This window comes from Tiliqua scincoides, chromosome 11 (genome assembly GCF_035046505.1).
Source record: "Tiliqua scincoides isolate rTilSci1 chromosome 11, rTilSci1.hap2, whole genome shotgun sequence".
NCBI classification, from domain to species: Eukaryota; Metazoa; Chordata; class Lepidosauria; order Squamata; family Scincidae; genus Tiliqua; species Tiliqua scincoides.
In genome coordinates this window covers 4,297,684-4,316,637 of record NC_089831.1, presented here as the reverse complement: position 1 = coordinate 4,316,637, position 18,954 = coordinate 4,297,684, and the positions used below count along the sequence as shown (strand labels likewise).

At 48.6% G+C, this 18,954-nt stretch overlaps 1 protein-coding gene across 1 annotated transcript; it reads left to right on the top strand.

Annotated features, from left to right (window-relative positions):
• The first annotated feature begins 923 nt into the window (after positions 1-923).
• On the top strand, positions 924-17,590 carry ACTR1B (actin related protein 1B). Its single transcript, XM_066639785.1, has 11 exons — positions 924-1,111; positions 8,811-8,875; positions 9,027-9,102; positions 9,968-10,093; positions 10,945-11,069; positions 11,814-12,030; positions 12,798-12,890; positions 13,463-13,637; positions 14,510-14,571; positions 15,027-15,067; positions 15,420-17,590. Exons 1-11 carry the CDS (start codon positions 1,064-1,066, stop codon positions 15,520-15,522), a joined length of 1,131 nt encoding a protein of 376 aa, XP_066495882.1. The 5' UTR covers positions 924-1,063; the 3' UTR covers positions 15,523-17,590.
• The last annotated feature ends 1,364 nt before the right edge of the window (positions 17,591-18,954 follow it).

The following is an 18,954-nucleotide window of genomic DNA, read 5'->3' as shown; positions in this document are numbered from 1 at the left end:
GGATGTGAGCCCCCCCACTAACAGCACTGCCTTGTCAATGGTCCAAAAGCGGACGTTGTGCCCTGACAATGTGAGGGACCTTGTCAGTGTGCTGTGAGAGGAAAGGGCTGAAAAGCACTGCCTGAGGTCTTGGGCAGAGTCCTGCTCAGAGCAAGAAAGGCCTTCTCTAGGCGGCACCCCTGGAGCAGGCTGGTCTCCGTCAGTTCCCAAGAGGCTGAGAAACATTCCTGCTTCAGGCCCAGTCCCCACCGTCAGTGGGGGGAGTCACGAGGCCTCCTCAGGGTGCCTCAGGGCTCCACTGCAGCTGCATCAGCACCGGACGGCCCGGCCCTCGCCCAGCAGGACCTTCTGCCACCAGCCCGGTGAGCAGGGCGGGGGAGCCTTCACAGCTGCCCGTTCCACTCCCTGCGGACTGCCTCGCTGCAGGACCAGCCGCCTGGCAGTCCTTGCCTGGCAGGTGGGAGCGAGTTCAGGACAAGCACTGCCTCTGAATTCAGTCCGCTCAGAAACAAGCCCGTCAGAGTCAGCGGGCCCTACTCCCGGGAAGATGTGCAGAGGACTCCGGCAGCAGGCAGCAGCTGCACCGCTCAGCGCCCGCCCCGCACGCAGAAGGCCCAGAAAGGCCTGCGGGTGGGGCTGCACAGCGCCCTTCCCGCTCCAGCACCCTCCGCCACGCAGGCTGCTGCCCCTTTAAGAGCCGCGCCATGACGTCACCCCCTTCTCCTCCTAGCGTGTGGGCGCCACCTAGCCTGATGCGGAAGGCCCCGCCTCCCAAGCCCTCTCCGGCCAATCGTTGCCGGCTGTCAAAGCGAGAGGAGGACGATGAGAGAGCGAGCGGCCTCCCGTCCGTGTCACTCAAGTGGAAGCGGCACGGCGATTGGCTCGGCGCGTCGCAGGAGCCCACCCTCCTGCGCGGCGGCTGAGGCGGGTTGGGCTGCGCAGGGTTGGGCTGGGTGCTACTGCTGCTGCTGCTGCTGCTCCGGGGCCGCCACAGCAGGCGCGGCGGGAGCGCCATTCTCGGCCCGGCCAGGCCCGGCCCAGCCCAGCCCAGCCCAGCCCAGCCATGGAGTCCTACGACATCATCGCCAACCAGCCCGTGGTCATTGACAACGTAAGCGCCGCCGCCCGGCCTGCGGGAGGAGGGAGAGCCTGGGTGGGGCCTCGGGAGGAGCCCGACTGCGGCTCTCCCCGGAGGCCCGAGCAGGAGCCCGGCCCGCCTGCGCCGCCCGTCCTGCTCCGGACTGCGTTCGCTGGCCCTGGAGCCCGAGCCCAGTCGGTGGGGCTGGCTGGCAGCCTCGGAGTCCTGTGCAGGCCTCCTCGGGAGTAAGTCTGCTTGTAGTCAGTGGGGATCGCTCCCAGGTAGCTGTGGATAGGATTGCAGCCTCAGCGCTGTGCGGGACTACTCAGAAGTAAGCCCCCTTGTAGTCAAGGGGACTTACTCCCAGGTAAGTGTGGTTGGTAGCCTTGGAGTCCAAGCCTGTGCAAGTCTACTCAGGAGTAATGTCAACTTAGGAGTAAGTTCCCTTGTAGTCAGTGGGGCTTACTCTCAGGTAAGTGTGGATAGAATTGCAGCAACTGACAAGGCACAGTGTGCTGTTGGTGGGGGGCTCCCATCCGCCAATGGCCCTACTCATAAATGACCACAGCGCGCCTGCAGACCATTCATGGCCTCCAGTGCACCCCAACACATTGGGTGGAACTGGCTGGCTTCAATGTTGCTGCTGCTTTTGTGCTTTTTGTCCCACCTTTATTCTAATACACCAAAGGCCAAATCTTCTCCAGCACTGATGCAGCCCTGAAGTAAGGGAACAAATGTGTTCTTACCTTGAGGAGGACTCTGAGTGCTCCCCACTGCAGGGTGCTGCACCTGCTCCATAGGCATGGCTGCCTCACCACTGGAAAGCTGGCTAGGATTGGGCCCCAAGTCCCCTACTGATGAAGAGGCTGGGTTCTGGAGGCACCAGTGCATCCATTCATAAGTCAGGAAGAACGTGTAATAATAAATTTTACATCCCACTCTTCCATCTATGCCCTTTATCAGTGGTTCTCAAACTTTTTAGCACTGGGATCCACTTTTTAGAATGACAATCTGTTGGGACCCACCAGAAGTGATTACCCAGGAAGTGATGTCATGACCAGAAGTGACATCATCAAGCAAGAAAATTTGTAATAATTCTAGGCTACAATCCTACCCCCACTTACCCAGGAATAAACCCTGCTGACTAGCATTGTCAAAAGCATATACAGAGCAGCCTGTTAAAAGTACAGTGTAACATTTCCCCTAATGCAGCCACATCCCATGGTTGCTCCAAGTCTAATATATTAAAAATAAAATATTGTAATGAATGGGGACCCACCTGAAATTGGCTCGTGACACACACTTTGAGAAACACTGCCCTATATAATTATTTGAAAGCTGCTGCCCTATGTTGAGAACTATATTCTTTATACAGTGCACCCATAATTGCTTAATATTTTATTGCCTTTATAAGCTGCTGTTCCTGCAGGGAGCTCAGGATGGTGTATGCAGATGTTACCTTTGGTAGTTAAGTAGAGAGAGAGTGACTGGGCCGAGGTCACTGAACTTCCTGGCTTATTACTATTCCATTGCTTTAAAGATTGTTGCTACTATTTGTTTAAGGCCTTGTTGTGTTTGCAGATGTGTTGCTCTTGCCCTCATATCTCTGTAGAGGTGTCTGCTTTTCCAGGCCTTGGTTTTGTATATACACTCCATGGAACTGGAGTGTTATTGGAGTTCTCGAGAGATTCTGTACCCTCACGGCTCTGTCTTTTACCTTTCTTGCTTGTGCATCCAGCTGATAGTCTTGGAAAGTTCCAGTGCTGATTGCACACTGTCCAGTCACTCTACAAAGAACAGCAGTGAACCTGAATGGTTCCCTCCTTTGTATGGATGAAAATTAGCAGTAGCTACATACACAAACTGTTACACATGCTACTCAAAGAAACAGCAACATTAGATGCAATATCCTCAGCAAGCACCAAGATTTATCTGTAAAGGCTACAAGGAGCAAATGACAAGATTTTCCTCACCCCACTCCCTCTGCAAGAATTCCTTTGAGGTGAAGGCAAAATTGACAGCTGGTTTCAAAACCACTGTCAATTTTGCCTTCACCTCAAAGGAATTCTTGCAGAGGGAGTGGGGTGAGGAAAATCTTGTCATTTGCTCCTTGTAGCCTTTACAGATAAATCTTGGTGCTTGCTGAGGATATTGCATCTAATGTTGCTGTTTCTTTGAGTAGCATGTGTAACAGTTTGTGTATGTAGCTACTGCTAATTTTTCCTCCTTGAAAGCCCCCCCTCCATCCAAAACTAGATAGAATCAAAATGAAGTTCCAGGGTACCTGTCAATATCAGTGAGGCTACAATATCTGCATCAGATATCAAGCCTGGAGGATTCCCTTGGCACCACCAACTATCTGATTGCGATACTTTCGGCAGTTCAGCTTCAAATGTGGCGATTGTTTAAACCTGTAGTGTGCCAAGAATTAATATTAATAACTTTTAAAGCCACATAGTATTTTGTGTTAGAATGGTCAAGAATGGTCATGTTTTAAACAAAACATTTCTCAACTGGCTTACATAGTGTAGAAATGAGATGGTTCCCTGTCCCCAGGGGTCTTACCCTTCTAAGAAGAGACAGGGGAGATAAGAGAAAAGGTGTGATACCATATAGTAATGCAAATTGACTCTTTTTGAACAGGGGTGATGTTAATAATAGACGTTCAAGAAGAGCCACTTTGCATTACTATATGGTATCACACCTTTTCTCTTATCTCTGATTTTCAACTGTAGCTGTTAAAATACAATGCAATATAAATTGTTATCCCAAACCTGCTACCTGAGGTCAGCCACTTTGCCCGGTTTGACAGTTGGCTCAGCCCTGTTCTCTTTGCTGTTTGTGTCAGTTTTGGACAAAGTTACAGCACAATCTTGTATTAACTTGGGAGTAAGACCCACTGGCTTCAGTGCAGCTTAATCTTGGATAAATGTGTATAAGTTGCAGTTCTAAGTCGTTATGGTTCAGGGCTTAATTGGGTCAGTTTTATGAGTATCAGATTGATACCAGCACTGGGCCCATAGCATGGGGCTATAAAATGAAGCAAACAATTTCCATCGGAGTTGATGTTGGCAGCAGAGAGGCTGGGTCTTCATATCTCCTCTCTCCTGTTGAGGGTTTATTACCATTTTCTGTGTCCCTTATTAAAGAGTATTGAGTTTGCCAAATATTCCTGAGAAAAAGCATTCCCCTTAAGAATCTTATAGGGAAGATCTAAGGAACATAATGGATGCGCCTTGTTGGGCACAGTGGATCCTTAGTCTTTTGGTACTCTGCTTAGCACAAACAAGCCAGGGCGTGAGGTTCTGCAGCATGCAGGATTTATTACAGCCTTGCAAGTAAGGGCTGGAAATGTTACCACACTTTTCTTTTCATGCCTGCCTGCCATTACATATCTGTTTAATAATTTGTGGTGCATCAGTAGCCGGGGTGGGGAAAAGGGAGCTCTTCCAATGGACAAAAGCTTCCCTTCCTAGTCATTGGGTGACAAGTGCAGTCTTGGTTTATTTTTTATTTAAACAAGCAGATATAACAAAAGGGGTTTCAGAGTTGGAACGGTCCTCAATGTGCTAATGTCTTGAACTTTGAGCCTTCCTGGCACTGTCATTTGACATAAGGGATGGGGGATGCAACCCCTTGACGGTTAGACGGGCAGGTAGGCCTGATCTGCTTCTCAGTGCAGTGGGGCCATGGCAAAGCTTGTGCTTCCTTAGGAAGACCCTCTCAGGCTGGTGCATCCTTTCTCTGGGCTTGGGCTGTTTTGTGTATGTTCTGCTGGATGGCAATATAATTGTTTTTGTTTTAATGGCTTCAGAGCCTTGTTTGAAGCCACATGATGCAGCAATGTTGCCTGGATGGGGACCATCCAGCGTAGTGGGTCAGTTAGAGCCTTGAGGCTGGTTATGGACAACTGCAGGTTGTGATCTGAAGGCGCCTGATTCAGTCTGATTACTGAAGTTGTAGTTCTAGGTAGTGCTAGATGGGTAGTGATGGGACTGCTAGGCAGTGGTTTGATGTGGTTCTAGGTAGTGCTGGGATCTCCCACATAAGGCCACCTTGAGTTTCGTGATGGATGAAAGGTGGGGTATAAATATATTTCCTTCCTCCAAAAGAGTTGAGTGCATTTTAGCTGCACAGGAGCCCCTGGAATAGCTTCAGGGCCCAGTCCTATCCAACTTTCTAGCACTGATGCAGCTGTATTGCAGCCCCAAGGTAAGGGAACAAACATTCCCTTACCTTGAGGAAGCCTCTGTGACTGTCTCCCTACTGCAGGATGCAGTGCATGCCCGATTGGCACAGCTGTGCCAGCACTGGAACACTGGATAGGATTGGGCCTTCAGTTGAGAGGTGAGCTCAACTCACCTGTTGAACTTTGTGGCAGGTCAAGGATTTTTCCTTGGGTTCTCTGCAGCCAAGGCCATTGCCTGCACTGCTAATGAGCTGTGTTGGTGTTTGCCAGTGGAAGGCTTTCTTCCAGACACCTGTTACCTCACCGTCCACCGGGAACCCCACTGGCTGCAGCCTCCTGTCTCATATTCTCCACTGTCGAGGGATTAGGGAAGTGTAGAAGTTTCGGTTGCCGGTTGCATCCTTTTCTCAGGCAGCCTCTTCCAAGGCAACTTGTTAGCAATGAACCTTTGTTTGAGAGCAAGTGCCAGAGTCCTCTCAAAGCAGCTTGGTATTCAGGCACTAAAATACTGGATACTGATGTCACTATCCTTTGATACTGCCAGCTAGAACAATTTGCTCTTTGCCTAGTGTTGACAACAGCTTTTTGTTGGGGATCCCGTTGTCTGTTCAGTGGAACTGACCTTGGTCCTTGGAATAGTTTTTGCACCAAGTAGATGGCTGTTGTTTGAGAAGCATGCTTGCCATGTGTCCACTGAGCAAAATGCAGGGAGAGTCCCCGGCTCACCAGCCAGTCTTCCTTTAGTTGCCACTGTCTTCTTGCATAGCTCCCATTCACTTCAGTGTGTTTGCTGGGGAGCTTTCTGGTGGATTGTACTCCATGAATCAGATCTGGTTGTCTCCTGCATCCAAAACCAATTGCTTGACGTAGTCTCTAATCCAGTGGTCTTCAACTTGTCAAGAGCTGGGGCCCACCTCAATCTCAAACTGCAACATGTGACTCAGCACATGTGAGGGGGTGGTGAGTAGACAACTTTTTTTCTCCCACCTGGAACTGGGCTAGTTGGTGTGCACTACTGCTGTGGTGTTCTGCCCCGTCTCTCATTCTAGAATTGACTGGAAGGAGAAGAGAAGCAAGGGGGGAATGAAAACAATGGTGGTTCAGTCTGGAGGAGAATTAGGAGGCCAGGCAGAAAGCAGAGAGGCTGTGGTTCTGGGAGAGAACAGGTGGTTGGTTGGAGACCGAGGGTCCTCTTGAAAATTGGGTGGGCTTGGTCAAAGCATCTCTTCCAAAACCAAAGCAGAATTTAACTGATTTTGGACCCCCCCCCCCCCCGCCTGAGCCTTGGAGTCAAGTGGTAGCAGTCACATAGTGCTTGGAGCCTGAACCTACCTGAGACTGGGTCCCGACCCAGCTATTGAAGATGTTGAATTTAATCTTGCCTGAGTAAATCCATTGCTGAATTGGTAGCCATTGAACAAACACTCTATGTATCTAGTTGTGATTCCCGGAAAGTGTCCTTATTTGCACAGACGATCTAGGTTTTCCAAAGTGCTGCCACCTGAAGTGCATTTTTGAGCATTGAGAGACAGAGGGAGATCTTTGCAGATACAGTAATCAGATATCGAGCTGCCCTTACTGGAGATCCTACCAGCCCCTCTTGTTTGGGAATCGGAACTCGGACCTCTGTCCCACCAAAGATAGGGGGACCCACTGTTTTGCTGTCTTATGGCTTGCTTACACATGTAGCTTTAATTCACTGGGGAGATCTGACCTTTCTCTTCTGTAGTACCTTTTGTGAACTGAAGAAGAAAGTTGGGCTTGTAGACACTTGGGGAAATAACAGGTTGCATGTTAAATGATTAGCCTGTGTCTAATTGTTCGTGCCAGTCCTACAAAGTAAGGGCTGGTTTAAGTTTGTGACTGGAGCTACCATGCTTTTATTCAGTGGCTTGCTCAGGACCATAGCACAAATGGGGCTTAACCCTGCTCTCTGGCCTGTCCTGGGATTGGGGGGAACTTCCACTCCTGCCAAAGAAACTTGGGGAGGATCTGTTCAGTATGATTAAATCAACTGAACGACAGCAGAATCTTGGCTGTCTTGATGTATTAATAGCAGATTCCCCTCGATTTCAAAGTATCTTAAGTTAGGTCCAGGGGGCTCCAAATCTAGGGACTGGGAGGTGTTTTTTTTTTGACAGAATCTCCCCTTACTGGGGAAAGATGGTGCACATGGAAGCTAAAGAACCTTACCTGGTGTCTGGTGTTGGACTTTCTAAGAAACTGGTTGTTCAGGTAGCCCCTGTCCAGCAACACTAAACAGTGCAGTGGCAGTGGCCAGTCTGCACATCCTGGGGTGTGGTTTTGAAAGAGACTTGCTTATTCATGCTGCAGAGGAGTAATTTAGCAACTGGACTGAGAAAAGCTGCTCAACCTCTGAGTTCATTGCTGTTCTTGGAGGCTGATAAAAATCATTTGGCCCAGCTCCTCCATGAACCTCCAGGAGGGGCATATCAACAATAGGGGCTTTCTGTGGCTGTTGCCTGGTTGAGGGATCCTTGATCTTCATTTCTCTCACCTGTTAAGGGTTTTGGGAGGTTTTATTTTAAAACATGCTGTTGGATTTTGGATCCCCCTTGCTAAGGCTGGAAAGTCATCTGTCTTTGGTTGCAATACTGGGGAATCTTTGTTGCTGGAGTGAGAGGGAGGGTGATCTTGTGATTGAAAGGAATCAGGCCTCGATTCTATTCTGGGCTTCTGATGCTGGGGCAGGCATTTTTTTCCACTGTCTGGGCTTGGCTTCTGTGCTTCTAGATGCAATTCTTGCCACTGGCCTGGCAAGCATCTTCAGAAGGGTCAGAACTGCATCTAGTACTAGCTAACAGAGGATCTTGAATCCAGCTTTCCAAACCTTTGAGGAAGATGTCCTCCCCACCGGAGACCCCTGAATTTCAGTCCTGCGTTTCACTACCTGTGATTAGTGTAGCAGTTTTTCCACTGCTGTGGGTGGGCAAGCAGTTGAGCCTGCTCCCTGTGGCTTATGAGAGCTAAAATGGAGGGTGTGCCATGGCAGTCCTGGCAACACTGTGCCCACATGTGGCAATCAGAGGTCTTAGTTTCTGTATGAGCTGCTCTGAGTTGTGCTTGATGTCCAGGGTCTTGAGCACAAGGACACTTTTTCCAGTCCTGACATCTAAGATTCTTGATAATAGGAGAAGCTGCCAGGAAATGATCCTTGGCCCTTCTGCATGCAGGGCAGGGAATCTGCCAGCACCTTTCCATAGCTAAGTTGACATTGGAGCAAGTGCAAAGCTACAACACAAGAACAGCAACTTGTGTGAAGCATTTTTCCATCTCAGGTGCTCTGTAGGTGATGAGGGTGTTTGCTCTTAGTAAACCAAAATTCTGGTTATGAAAGTGAAAGCAGCGACATCCATTCAACTGATGAACGCTGATTTATCCATCAAGGAGTTAACCCCTAAATTAGCAGTGGCTGCTGGGGATTCCCCTCTCCTCTGAGGAGCTGAAGTTTAGTAGTGTGTATCGGCCAGGGAATTTGTTTTGCCAAAACACCATCTCTTAACAGTTTCTTTCTTCATTCAGGGTTCGGGGATGGTTAAGGCTGGCTTTGCTGGAGATCAGATCCCCAAATACTGCTTCCCAAACTAGTGAGTATTGCTACTTAGCCCATCACCAGTTGGGTTTGGGGATAAGGGTGTGTGGAACCAGGATTTCTGAATGCAGGAGGTTCAGTTTTGTGAATACACACACATCTCTCTGCAATGTGGATGGATGATTATCTTATCTTTCTCTTTCCAGTGTGGGTCGCCCAAAGCATGTCCGGGTTATGGCTGGAGCATTGGAAGGAGATCTCTTCATTGGACCAAAGGCAGAGGTACATCCCATCCTGACTCTGTGTGGTTGACTCCCTCTTCTATAAGGGTGTGTCTTTCATCTGAGCTTGGCATGGGTCTCTTGTTGGGCAGTCTTCACTGACTTGATCTGTGTCCTGTAATGAGGATATTTCCAGCAAAGCCTTAATTAGAGGGAAGCAAGACATTTTCTCACAAATTTCCCTGATTCTCTCACGTTGCATTGGTTGCTCTTCCCTACTGATGTCTCCAGTATTGTTGTTCTGTACAGTGGACAAATCAGGATCTCCTGAGTGCCACTCTCAGCTCTGCCAGAGGACTTTCATGGCATTATGCCAATCAATCAGTCACTGTCATGTTTCCACGCTTTTCATCTCTAAATTGGGGGCACTGCTTATGGTCAGACTGCTTACTTAGTAACAGCTGGCAAACTGTGCAAAGACTAGTGGCTCCTTGTACTTTATGTTAAACAAGTGTGCTGTTGGGAGTGGATGACATCCCAAAATGGCAAAATGACTGGGGGGGGGGAGGGATTATAAATCCTATTCTTTGCTCAGATAGCACATTTCTCCTTGTCCTGGGTGTGTTGGCCACCCTGGCAGAGCTGCTGGTGACCTGCTTGGCATGTCAGATCTTTCTCCCTTCTTTTTTTGAGAGGCCTTGCATCTGCCCTGCAACTTGGCCAGCCTCTTTGCCTGTCCCTTCTGTTTGGATTTGGATTGTGATATTTGGATTGTGATATTTGTGATATTTGGATTGTCCCTTCTGTTTGGAATATTTGGATTGTGATGTACACCGTTTCCTTCCTTCCTGACCCAGATGGGAGGCATGTGTTGGCTGCTTTGTGCTGGTCCCACTGCAATACATGTCTTGCTCTGTGTCTTGTAGGAACACAGAGGGTTGTTATCCATTCGTTACCCCATGGAGCATGGCATTGTTCGGGACTGGAACGACATGGAGAGGATCTGGCAGTATGTTTATTCCAAAGATCAGCTGCAGACATTCTCCGAAGAGGTAAAAGTCACAAGAGTGACACTTTCGGTCATCCCTTTTGGGTTTGGTTTGGGATTCTTCTGTTTTTAGCTGCCTTTCCAATTTGGACCCTGCTAGAATGACTAGACCAGGGGGTGGGAGTGTAGATGAGAGAGGATACTATGAGGCTCTTCTCAGTTGCTTACTTTGTATGTAGGGAAAGTGGTATAGGCACAGGTGAACAATCAACAAACCATTTGCCACTCTGTCGCTCCCTGCAAGGCAGTCTTGGGGCATAACACTCAAAACTGTCTCCTTAAGTACCCAAACTGAGTGCTGTTGAGCAAAGAATCCAGAACCTGGACTGTCTGGCTCTTTCTTGCATGGCCCTGGAGTACCTTATTTATTCAGTAGACTTTAGGCCACTTATTTATTCCACCTTTAGGCCTTTAATGTGGTTTGCAAACATGCCTGCATGAAGCCCCAGAGCCTTGTGGGGATTTGCCCTGTGATGCAGTCCTGCTGTGCTACTGGAAAATTCCTCTAAGCCCCTTCTCCAGGGCTGAAACAGCTCCAGTGGAATCAGGAGAAAAGAAATGGGGATATTCCTGTTTTCAGCTGGAAACAGTTTCAAATCGCAGTTTTCAACTGTTTTCCTTTTTGTTTAGTTTTGAACACTTCAGTTTGTGCCTCATTCCTGCTTCCGGAGGCTTTTGGCTCATTTTTTTTAACCTTTCCGTAGAAGTATTAAAATTGGAATCCATGGTGTGACTGCATACAGTGGGGGAACTGGCAGAGCCTAGAGTAAGAGTGACAGAAACTCCTCTGAAGGTGGCAGCTCTGTCATCCAGCCATTTCCATACTTCATTTGGACTATCTGCTTTCCCTTCCAGCATCCCGTTCTCCTGACAGAAGCCCCTCTCAATCCCAGCAAAAACAGAGAGAAAGCTGCCGAGGTCTTCTTTGAGACGTTCAATGTTCCAGCTCTCTTTATTTCCATGCAAGCTGTCCTTAGCCTGTGAGTGTCCGGTTGTTGAGAGCTGGGTGGGATGGGGTAGTCCCATCCCTTCTCCTTCCCTGCCGCAAGGGGAGCTAAGCTGTTTCTGAAACACCAGTGTACTGCTTGGGAGATATTGAGGAGGTTTGGTCAAAGTCTTTAAAAAGTGTGAGGGACTCTGTAGGGTGCCCTGTCTCTTTGTTGCCAACTCCAGTACCCAGGAGAAAATGTTCTTATTCATTGCACAGCATGGTGATAACTGAGGAATTCCAGCCTCTTCGCTGTTCCTGGCAGTTTCAGATTTTGGGGGGGGGGGGCTTTGTATTTTCTCCCCTCCCCTCTGCATCCTGTGGCAGAAGTTTCAGATATTTTAAGTATCTTGGTTAAAGAAGGAAATTGCATCTGACTCTGCATGCACATTAGAGAGAGGGGGAAATATTTTTCTACTTTGCAAGGGTATGAGTGATGGTGAGGGGTGGTGGAGATGTAGGGGCAGGATCCTAAAAGCAGAAGCAACTGGGATTGCCACTTGGACTGATTGCGGTGGTTTGGCCGGTCTTGTTAACGGCTGCTGTGCTGTAACTTGCCACGGTCCCTTCAGGCTCTAGGATGCTGCCCTGTATGTTTTCCCAACATACAGGGCTCTTCTGAGATCTCTTCCTTATTCTTCATATGACCAGAAGGTATCGGCCTATTTGAATTGCGCTTGGCCTCTGCACAGTCCCTGGAAGTTTGTGCTCACACCCGTATTTCTTTGTGCTCCAGTTACGCCACAGGTCGCACTACAGGAGTGGTGCTGGACGCGGGGGATGGAGTGACCCATGCAGTGCCCATTTACGAGGGCTTCGCCATGCCCCACTCGATCATGCGGGTAGACATTGCTGGGCGAGACGTTTCCCGTTATCTCCGTCTGTTGCTGCGGAAAGAAGGCTACGACTTCCACACCTCAGCAGAGTTTGAGGTGGTCAAGACAATAAAGGAGGTGAGGGTGTGAACGGGGTGTGAGAGAACCACCTGTCTTTGCCCTAGAATAGTCCAGGCCTTTGAACTGCAAGGGTTCTAAGAAAGAGCTTTGAGCTACAGGACCAGGATTCTGAATCTGGAATTCTTGCCCCAGTGGGTCACTGCCTTGTTGGCTGAGCATTTCTGCTTAACTCATTTTTGCCCGGCCCACACATTTGGTCCCTGTTGTGTATATTGCGACGCTGGGCAGAAATGGCTTAAGTTGGAGTGATAACTTGCTGATGCCCAAGGAAGCTGTTGGATTCCAAGCACTCCAATAAGAGTCCTGTGAATTTAAGGGGCTCTGAATGAGCTGAGATGTGAAATCTTTCCAGCAGATGAGCTGGTGGTTCTTATGTGATGAGCTTTCAGGTTCTCTGAGGCCCAGTGAACTGTTCTGACGATCTGTAGGTGTCTTTTTAAGCTTCTGTACTGTGGTGAAGGGAAATAACTTTGAATGTTCATGCTGCTTGTCTCTTCAGCAACTTGAGCAGCAGTGAAAAGAAAACTGTTGACTTGGTTTTCCCTTTGCATATGTGTAGCTCTGTGATACCATGGCCATAGAGGACGAATGTAACAGTTAAGTTTTAATTTGAGAGTCTTAAAAACAGCCTTCCATGTAGTGTCTCTAAGGGAAGAATATGTGGTTTGTGGGTCTACAAAGCACAAATAAACCAGGCTAGTGGTCATCAATCCAACACAGTTTAATAACCAATATTCCTAACCTGCTGCCTGCCTTCTTTGCAGAGAGCTTGCTACTTGTCCATCAACCCCCAGAAGGATGAGGCCCTGGAGACAGAGAAGGTGCAGTACACACTGCCTGATGGAAGCACTTTAGATGTAAGTTTCTGAGCTGGAGAATGAGTCTGTCCACTGGGAGGCTGGCAATAAGAATCTGAAATGTGGGACTTTTAGTCAGTGGTGATATAATCTCCAGAGAGCAGCCCTGCTGGAGCAAGAGGCCCATCTAGCCCAGCAACCAGATACATCTTGAAGTCACAGGGAGACCATGAAAGCAGGAGTCCTTTCTCACTGCTGCCCCCTCATAACTGGTCTTCAGAGGTATATTGTCTCTGAATACAGAAGTTCCACATTGCCCTCATGGCTGGTAAACCTTTTCCTCTTCTGTGAATGTCTTGCATCTCCTTTCAGAGCTAGTGGCAGTCAGCTCCTCTTGTGGCAGCAAGTTCCATGAATCAGTTTTGCTTTGTGTGAGGAGTCCTTTTCCCTCAGTGCTCTTGTGGTTTAGTACCAAACATGGTTGGGGGTTGCTCTCACAGCCACAAAGCACTCTTCCAGGTGGCAAAAGGAGCCCCATTGACATGTGAACAATGAAGCTAAGTGCCAGCTGGTCCAGTTAGAGCTTAGCTGCCCCCCTCCCACAATTAATACTGTTGTGGCTCTCCTGACAGGTTGGCCCCTCCCGGTTTCGAGCCCCAGAGCTGCTCTTCCAGCCAGACCTAATAGGAGACGAAAGCGAAGGGATCCACGAAGTGCTTGCCTTTGCCATCCAGAAATCGGATATGGACCTGAGGCGGACGCTGTTTGGAAACATTGTTCTGTCAGGGGGATCTACGCTTTTTAAAGGTACAGTCCTCCCTAGAGCAGGTGGAAAGGGAGTGTGTATTGTAAGGCTTTATACCGGTGATTTTCAGCAAGTGTGCCAGGTGTGCCACGGGAGTTTGGAGGAGGGTCATTTATTAGTAGGGCCATTGGGGGATGTGAGCCCCCACTCTACCTGCAGTGCAGTGTGCCTTGTCAGTTGTCAAAAAACCAGATGGTGTGCCTTGGCAATTTTAGCACCTTCTCAGTGTGCTGTGAGATGAGAGAGTTTGAAAATAGCTGCCTTATACCCTGGTTCAGCTAAGTTTCATTCTGATCTGGAATGGGGTCTCTTGCTCCTGAAAAGACAGCACTCACATAGTACTTTCAAGAAGAGAGACCATCATGGAATATTAGGCAGGGTCAGCTGTTTCAGTGCTAAATTAGACCAGGGAGCTCACCCACCCCATCCCTGCTCTAAACAACAAACAGTAAAACCAGTTTCTGCGAGTACTTTAGAAATAATACGCAAGAACAGAAATCAAGTATTGGACAGCATTGAAACCATTGATTGCCCACTAAAAGCCTTGGAGAACAAAATAAAAAAGGCCTTCACTTGACATCCAAACAGTAATTAGTTGGATTTGTCCGGGAAGAGTGTTCTGCAGGTGGGGAGCTACCACCGAAAAGACTCTCCAATTGCATGCCGTGCCTTCAGAAGTGGGGGCCTTGCAGTATTGGGACTGACTGCCTGGAATGAACTGAGAAGGAGAAGCCAAATGTGTCTCCCCCTTTCTTAACCTGACATGAGAATGAGCAGTTGAGGCTTGGAAACCTGGAAACTAAGAGGTGGCTTCCAGTTCTGTACATGCTGGCCAGTGCTTGACCTCTGACCTCCTTGTCTCTTGGCTTTGAAGGTTTCGGGGATCGGCTACTTAGTGAGGTGAAGAAACTTGCGCCGAAAGATGTCAAAATCAAGGTGAGGATATGGAAGAATGTCAGGCCCCAGTTCTGGCTTTGCAACTCATGTGCAAGGCTATTCAGAACTCGTGCTGAATTTCAACACCATTGAGATGGGAGCAAGTGGGTGTGACCTGGTTTCCATGCCACATTGTACGTGTTTGCTCCATAATCGTGGAGTTTGGAAACTTGCCCCTTCTCTAAATTCAGTGTGAGTCTCTGGGCTCTATAGAAGTTACCAGGCTTGGCACAGGAGAATCTGTTCTTTTATCATGCAGACTCCTATCCCAGAGCTTTAAAGAAATGTGCCTTCAGCAGCATCTTAGTCTATCACAATGAACAATCCTACTGTTGGAAGGAGAATCTTGGCTCTTTGTGCGCAGAGGTGCTGTTGCTTTTGATGCTGGGACTCTCCATCTAGTGAGTGTTCTTGTTCCAGACTTCAAGGTCTGACTTGTGCTTTCTTTCTTGCAGATCTCTGCCCCTCAAGAGAGATTATACTCCACGTGGATTGGGTAAGAGCATCCTTAACCAAGGATGAGTAGTCCCAGTTGGGGGTTCTGTTCTGGTATCTAGCAATAGAAGCTCCAGAGGAGCAGGGGTGGGCCAAGCTCTTTGGCCTTTACAGTGCCTTGCTCTGGAACTTGCACTGGAGTCCCTGCAGGAACTGAGAGCAGTGCAGGGTAGCTTTCCCCAGCTACTGGGAGGACATTATTCCACCATGAATAATGTTGGGTGAGGCTTGGGCCTTTCCCTTAGCTAGAGAAGACTTCTGAGGAGCCATAGGCCATAGCTAGTGACATCTGGAGGAAGTGTGGCTGGGAGCTGTACCTCATTTTTCTGTTGCCTCTGTCCCTCTCCCCACAGTGGCTCTATTCTGGCCTCCCTGGATACGTTTAAGAAGATGTGGGTGTCCAAGAAGGAATATGAAGAGGATGGATCTCGGGCCATTCATCGGAAGACGTTCTAGGGCAGGGGTGGTGGGTGGTGGACCAGCAGCTGGTGTTCTTGGGTGACTCATTCAGGCCGTGTCTTTTCTCCCTTAACCCTTTCCTTCCCAGGGCTGCTCCCTCCTTGCTGGTTGGGGCCAATCCCTGCCCGCCTCCTGCTTTCCTGTCGTGGTGCCCCGTCCGATGCATGTTGCCAGCAGTCACCTCCTGGGGAAGGGAGGTGCAGCAGTGTTTTGAGGCCTTGGTTGCGGCGGAGGAGGGCAGCAGCCCCAACCAGGAAGGGACTTCTTCAAGCATCATTCTTCCTTTTCAGTCTGTCTTGCAGGATGGGCTGCTGTACTATTCACAACACTGCTGCTTTGTCCTGATGCTCTTTGTGCCTACAAGCTGGCCTGAAGGCTGCTTTCCTTGGCACAGGGCTGTCATGTGCCTCCCTCAAGCCCTTCAGGACAGAGGCCTGCATATACCTCAGTTCGGAGGAAGTTTGCACTTCATGTATTCACGGAGGAACACTGAACCTGTCATTAGGGCTGCCTGCAGCACCTGAGTTGCTGACTGAATCTAGTGGGAGGGGCTTAGCCCGGGCCTGCCAAGTGTTTTTCAGGCTGCCTCTGGGAGGCCTTCGGTGCCAGGGTGTCCCTGTGGGAGCTGGGGATTCATTCCCTAAGCACACATCTCTCCTTCCCCACAACCTGTTGTTGCTGGCAGTTTGGTTTCTTACCCAGTTCCCAAGGATTGGATAAGAAATGAGATTCTATTGAGAGAGGCTGAAGATGCCTGCTGATGCTGAGCTGATGCTGGCACAAGGATGTTTCTCTACCCCTTCCCCCCTCCCCCATCCTGGCTACCCTTGGAGGGTTAGTGCACGGTTTATATTCCATTAGTTAAGAGGCTCGGATGTTACTTGGGCAGGAAGCAGGGGAGAGGAGGCTGCTGACTGGCTGTCTTTCTAGCTTGTCACAACCAGTGTCTAAGGCAGAAGCCACTTCTGATGTTTTGCCTCTGCCTGTCCTTCGTGAATGTCAGTGCTTCTCCCCAGCACTTGGAGACATTCCTGGACTGGGAGTGGGAAGAGAGCCACATGGTGTCCGATGGACAAGTCTTCCAGGATCCATTCCTCTGGATTCTCTCTGGCCTTCTGTCAGAATCAATGGCCTGTGGAGACAGTTGGCTAGTTAGACCAAAGGGAGGTAAGGGAGCAGCAGTCCTTGCTTTCCTACCATCATGAATTTAGGTTACCGAATGTGGAGTGGCAAGGTGTGTGTTCTGGGAGTGGGGACAAGTTTCAGCTTCCCCTCAGCTGCGTATCTCTTATCTGGCACCGCAAGCACAATTGCCTCTGTTGAGGGTGGTGCTTGGAGTGCTTTTGGCAAGGAGGCTTCTGCTGGTGGAAGCAGCTGCCCTGGCTCTCCATGCTCACGCTAAAGCTGTCAACCAAGCCCTTTCTCTCCCTTCCCTGGCTCAAGGTGGTTTGGGTGGCTTTGCTCACAGCTGTCTTATGACTAAGACTGGCCAAAGGGCCCAGATTTTGTCCCCAGGTACAACAGTTTTGGTTAAAACAAATCCCAGGCCAGGCAAACAGCTAGAGAATGGAGTAAGATGGGGTTGCAATTCAGTGGGGTTTCCATGGTAGCAGAGTCTGTACAGAAGTGGAGGGGGGAAGCTACCTGTTTGCCTTCTCCTGTCTTTGGGTGCATTGCTGAAATGCTCTTTAGCCTTGGGCTGGAAAGGGTTAAACTTTTTTTTAAATAATGAAAATTTGAATTAATTTAAAAGGAACCCCTGCTGAGGGCTGAGACTGTATCCCTCAAGAGGACAGTGACTAAGCCCCCTCAAAGTGCGTGTATGTAAACTGGCTTCTCCTATGTTATCCACCTACAGTGATCTATACCAAATGGAAGCAAGTGCAGCCCCCCCCCTCCGCCCACCAAACAAACGAAACAAAATGTACCCCAGCATCTCTCTGGGTTATAATGTACAATAATTTAACACAGTTGCCTGTATTTTTATTTTGTAAATTCATTATAGTAATGATTATAAATTAACAGTGACTCTGCATGCATCTAAGACTGCTCTGTACCTGGTCAAGCGTGTTGTGTTGTCTTTACTGACTCTGTAAGTGGAGGGGTGTCCCAATGATGGATATGAGAATTCAGGTAGGTATCTATGTGACCTCAACACACACACAGTCCAAAGCCTGTGCCAAAGGAATGGATTATAGAGTTGGGACTATGTAATACAAAACATCCCAACAATTACAAAGCATTAATTTGAAGAATTTAGTCTTTTCTAGATCTCTGAAGTTTCAGGGCAAGGCTCAAGTTCCAGATTAGAAAGGGGGCAGTAGCTGTTGCTATGGGTTTGCAATCTGTAAGAAGTCTGGCATTATAGTTTAAGGCCCAAATCATTTTCTGTCCTTTTGTTCATACATCAGTAGCAACAGCAGCAAAATATCTGGTATTTTATAACAAAAGAAAGGTTTTTTTTGAAAAACCCTTTGCCTGTCAAACCATAAGGACCCATAAACTACCTAATTCTGTGCCAAGTTGCCTTTGGAACTGTTTCTCAGTACAGTGGGGAAGGTAAGTGCACTGCTGCTGAATGATTGGGAGGGTTTTGCTTTGGTGTTGATAGTGGTGGAAGACCTGGCTAGGCATCTTCATACATCACAAGTTGAACATGAGGCAGTGGGATGATGCAACTGCATGAACACGAAACTCCACTCATGGACTGCATTAACAGAGGCTTAGCGTCCTGAGCATGAGAAATAGAGCATTAGTCTTAATTTGGAACAACGCATCCACTTTTGAAAACCATGTTTCAGGACATTAATAAAGAGGTGGCACCAAAGTTGGTGAGGGGATCTGAAACCCAGGTCCTATGAGAAATGGCTGCTGCATAAGAAAAGCCCTGCTGGATCAGGCCAAGGGCCTATCTAGTCCAGCTTCCTGTATCTCACAGTGGACCACCAAATGCCTAAGGGAGCTTACAAGACAACAGACACAACCTGTGCCCTCCCCTGCATCTGGAAATCAGAGAAAACATACCTCTAAAACCAAGGGCTTGCACATACCTACTATGACTTGTAACCTGTAATGAACTCCTCCAGAAATTTGTCCAATCCCCTCTTAAAGGCATCCAGGCAAGATGCCATCACTACTTCTTGTGGCAGTTCCACAAACTAATTACACGCTGGGTAAAGAAATATTTTGTCTGTTCTAACTCTCCCACCACTCAACTTTTGTGGATGTCCCCTGGTTCTGGTGTTTTGTGAGAGGGAAAGTATCCCTACAGCCACTCCTTCAAGACCTCCAGTGAGGGAGAACCCACAACTAGACAAGCATGACTATTTGATTGGCAGTCTTAGGAAATTCTTCCTCACATATAGCCTAAGTCGACTTGCAGTTTCAACACATTGGTTCTAATGCTGCTGTTTATAATGGGAATATATA

Excerpts from the sequence above, each read along its gene's own strand:
- ACTR1B (XM_066639785.1), top strand. The coding sequence starts at position 1,064 with ATGGAGTCCTACGACATCATCGCCAACCAGCCCGTGGTCATTGACAAC. Across the intron at positions 11,070-11,813 it reads ATGCAAGCTGTCCTTAGCCT|TTACGCCACAGGTCGCACTA; the intron begins GTGAGTGTCCGG and ends TTTGTGCTCCAG. Across the intron at positions 12,031-12,797 it reads TGGTCAAGACAATAAAGGAG|AGAGCTTGCTACTTGTCCAT; the intron begins GTGAGGGTGTGA and ends CCTTCTTTGCAG.